Raw genomic sequence first — 4593 nt, forward strand, 5'->3', positions numbered from 1 at the left:
ATACTTGCGCCGTATGAGCAGCAGAGATACAACCATCAAGAGAATCAAAGCAACGATACTCGGCTGAGCTGCTTTCCCTATCCTAAAATAAAATAAAAGAACATTCTACATAAACAAAGCTATTAAAAAGGGTGGAAATACTTATTTTGCCTCCACCAGTGGTTGAGGCACAAATTTTGACAATTTAACTCTTTGCAAAAACTATTTTTACAAATAAACCACCGCCAAAACTTATTTCAAAAATGACCCTTTTGTTCAACGTCAAATCGTATGGCGCTGAACTTAGATACCTCAGCGCTAAATAGTACGGCGCTGAATGTACGTTGGCACGCTGACTTAGCCTTCCATCCGTGGTGGCAAGGCATTCAGCGCCAGTTGACGTGGCACTGAGATGTCTAAATTCAGTGCCATATGATTTGGCGCTGAAAAAAAGTCATTTTTTAAATAAGTTTTGGCGGCGGTTCATTTGTAAAATTAGCTTTTTCAAAGGATCAAATTGTCAAAATTTGTGTGGGTGAGGTGTGAACCTGGATTAGTTAACTTGGTAATAAAACCAAGAGCTAGTCAATCGGCAGAGACGAGTATAATCTCTGAGATAATACAAAATTATTTTCGTGTTTTTATAATAATAGTTGAAAGGCAAAAAGGCTCTAAATTAACTAAAAATATTCTCCTTTTACTATTCTTTCTTTTTTTTACTCTCACCCAATCGTGTTTCCATATTATAGAGACTAAGAATGGTTGTTGAACCGTTATTACCCATAGCAACTATGTTTTGTCTCCTTTTTTTTCCATGTCAACGAATATTCCTAATCAACACTGAGAGATCAGTATTAACAACCATTAGACATGCTCTTTAGCTGTAAATACCATATTTTATAAGTATATAGTTAAGATAGAATTTGTACTAAGTTGTGGAATGGAGGGAGCAATGAATATTCTATAGAATTCTTCGGATTATCCAAACAATATACTATATCCATCCCAAAATAAGTGTAGCTTTGGATATCCGTGCCTAACATTTGACCGTTCGTCTTATTTGACAAAAATTTAAATAAAATATTCACACATAAAATACTATTCATATTTTATCATCTAATAACAATAAAAAAATAAATAAAATAAACGGTCAACCGCTAGACACGAACGATGCAAAACTACATTTATTTTAGGACGGATTATCCTACACTTATCTTGGGACGGATTATCCAAACAAGGTATTACTACTCTCTTTTAAAAGTTTATCCTACACGCAGACGCAGTCATGAATGTGGTAGCGTGCAGCAATAGATACGGCATCTTCCAGCCCATTCCCCATCATCCAAGCTTCTCTTTGGGAATAGAAATGATGCCAATTTTGCGTGATGATAATCCTATCTACACAAACTTCACAACCAAACCAGTCACAACCCAACTTCCTTCTGAAAACAGTGATTCCTAAGTTTCTACAGTTCTCATCAGTCATCACCCCTCTCTGTTCATCATGTTCATCATTTACAAGTGATTCCTAATCATCGAAATGTTCCAGATGCTAGCAACATTTTTTTTTGTGCAGAATTTTTTCGTAGAACGATGGATTTTCATGATGTCTGATCTGATCCTCCAATGTGCAGTTTCCCCTTAACAAAAAGGTGAAGAAACGGTTAGTTTTCAGAGGAGCTTGCCCATGGCGAGGCCGATGCCGGCAATGCCGACGCAGACGGCGAGCGCGAGCCACCACGCAGCGGCCCCGCGCCGGGCGCCGCCGTCGTCGTCCTCGTCCTCGTCCTCGCCGACGCCTTCCTTGGCCGAGCCGGCGGCTCCTGCTGCTCCTCTGAGCCCGGAGTTCTCGGCCTCCAGCATCATGACCCACCGGCGGTGCGCCGACAGCACCACCGAGTCCCGCACCAGCAGCGCCGAGAGCTCGCCGTTGCTCGCCCCGGCGGCCGCCAGCTTCTCCTCCGCCTCCCGCGCCCGCGACTGCGACAGCCGCAGCGCACGCATCAGGCGGTCGCCGCCGTCACCACCACCGCCTTCGCCGTCCCCGCCCTTCCGATCCGGGCTCGTGCTCGTCCACGCCGCCGCGTTCTCCAACCTCCACATCAACAAAAAGGGTAAAAAAAACAAAAAAAAAAACACCGCGCCGCTCTAAGCAATGCCACACTCGCGAATTCCACGGCATCGATCGTGTGAGAGAGGGAGATGGGAACGCGGCGGCGCCTACCTTTGCAGAGTGGGGAGCGGGCCGAAGAGCTTCGCGGGAGGAGGCAGGTCGCAGTTCTGGAGCAGGTCGGTGGCGAACGCCCGCCGCGCCGGCTGCTGCTGCCTCTGCTTCTTCTGGTGTTCGCCGCCGGCCGCCGCCATCAGCACCATCTCCCGCTCCAGCTCCCACTCCATCCCGCCGCGGCCGGGCGCCGCGGCCGCGCTGCTCGCCGTCCGCCGCGGCATCCACGCGCGTCAGAGCACCAGAAGGCGCCTGGTTTGGGGGGGTGTGGTTGGTGAGAGTGGTGGGGGAGGGGAGGGGAGGGGAGGGGAGGTGAGCGGTTGCTTGAAGCGTGGCGGAAGGAACGGTGGGCTTCTTCCGCGAGGAAGGGAAGAAACCGCGGGCGAGAAGGTTAACGCGACGCGGGGATTTCCGCTTGCTTTGCTTGGGTTTATTCGGTTCGTTTTTTCTGTCTTTGTATTTTTCGTTCGTAGGATTTTATATCAAAATATAATTAATTTTAAAGGAATGTATCATAATAATCTGGTACTCTAGATTGGTAGTATTAGATTGTGTCATATCTCTCCAAAATAAATATCTCTCCAAAATAACTTATATTATGGGACGGAGAGAGAGAATATTCTTGTAAATTTAGGTCTTTTTTATGTAATAAAAATTGGATAAAAATTTAGATAATCACGTGTTTTTCAAACTGCTAAACGGTATATTTCATTAAAAAACTTTTTATATGAAAGTTGCTATAAATAAATTTTTAAGGTTATGATAATTAAAACTCTATTAATTATACATTAATGCCATATCGTTTTACGTAAAACAGTGTTTTATCTACGTAAGTATAGTGGAATTAGATTATACAACTCTTTTTATATCTAGATTTATTATTTTTGATATGCTTTTTAATTATTTTATTTAAAATGAATTGCATCCATTGGTTGAAAACTTTTCAAGATTTGAAGGTTTAAATTTGTTGAAAGATTAAATAGGTTGTCCCGGTTCGGTTTCGGTGTGGCGTCGCACGGAACAATCGGCGGCGAGGCGGTCGCTTGGTGCGAGGACAACGCACTGGCCTCGTTGTCGCACACAAGACAAGCAGATTGCTTCTGCTCCTTGCTTTCCTAGGCGTTACATGTGCTTTCGCAAAGGACCGGCACGGTATTCTCAACACATAAGTGTCCACTAATCCACTATGTTTGGTCTGCCGGCCAAATGAGTACGGTATCACCGGTGCGAATGAAGGCGACGGATGCAGGAGTTTCATACGGGTATCCCGGCGAAAACAAAAGGAGTTTCAGATGGATAATCCAACGATTGACCAAAGGAGTTCCGTACACGTTTGCTCATGCGTTTAGCGTTTCAGGTCCACTCCGTCAAGGTAAATGCTGCGAAATGGATAACTCGGAGTTTGCGCTTAGCTAGTGTTATTAGAGCACCCGCAATGGTTATCTATATGCTCTCTATAAAAGATAATCGTATTTTCCTACTTGTAAGAGATTAAATGGAGAGAGAGAGTAAAGCTATCTACTAACCTGGAGAGTCTATAGAGAAAAACAAGACAATGGATGAGAGAGCTATAGATACCCATGTAGAAATACTATTGAGGTGGTTTACTATTAATCTAATCTATTACTGAGATATACATGTTTTATAGAGAGCACCTTACTTTACCATTGCGGGTGCTCTTAGAGCAGGTACAATAGCATACTATTAGCCAGCTACAAACATATTTTAATAAGATAAAAGATGAGAGAGAAGAACAGCTTCTGTAGCCCGCTGCAGCACGGACTCCAAGACATAATGTGTATATGACAGTGGGACTATATACTAATAGTATAGTAAGCAACTATTGTATGAATTAACTATTAGATTAGTTATAGATGAATTGTAGCTAGTAGTTGGCTATACTATTAACTTTGCTCTTAGGACTAGGTCCAGGTTAAGAGGGAGGTTCAGCGTATCTTTAGAACCAACATAAATCCACTAAAAAAAGAATGGACCTAAATATCTGCAGCACATTCACAATCAACAAGCTTAGTACTACAAGATTATCAGATTATTAAAGAGGATACTTTCTGAGCTAAGAATAGACAGATGGGGACGGAAGACTGGACAATAATTGATTCAGCACAGTTCAGTATTGCTCACAGATGTTTCGTCGGACCGCTCGTGACGCAGATGTACTAGCCCGTTTGGTTACTGAAGAACCTTGGGTCTGTACTGCACGGCAACCTTTAAGGATAGCACACCAAGCGTGCAATTTGGAACTGATGTGAAGGCTATATATTAATTTGACAGTTGTCACAGTTCTTCCGGTCACATTTATTTTAGATAATGGATTAGATTAAACCCGGCCTCTACAATCTTCCGGTCACATAAAAACGAAGACAAGTACA

The 4593-nt window shown here is 43.4% G+C and overlaps 1 protein-coding gene across 1 annotated transcript; it reads right to left on the reverse strand.

Moving 5' to 3' along the window:
- Nucleotides 1-1265: 1265 nt before the first annotated feature.
- LOC4345862 (uncharacterized) lies at nucleotides 1266-2488 on the reverse strand. Its single transcript, XM_015795569.3, has 2 exons — nucleotides 2204-2488; nucleotides 1266-2074 (listed from the first exon to the last, which is right to left on the reverse strand). The coding sequence occupies exons 1-2, from the start codon at nucleotides 2425-2427 to the stop codon at nucleotides 1651-1653; spliced, it is 648 nt and encodes a 215-aa protein (XP_015651055.1). The 5' UTR covers nucleotides 2428-2488; the 3' UTR covers nucleotides 1266-1650.
- Nucleotides 2489-4593: the final 2105 nt, after the last annotated feature.

This window comes from Oryza sativa, chromosome 8, assembly GCF_034140825.1.
Source record: "Oryza sativa Japonica Group chromosome 8, ASM3414082v1".
In the NCBI taxonomy this organism is placed as follows: Eukaryota; Viridiplantae; Streptophyta; class Magnoliopsida; order Poales; family Poaceae; genus Oryza; species Oryza sativa.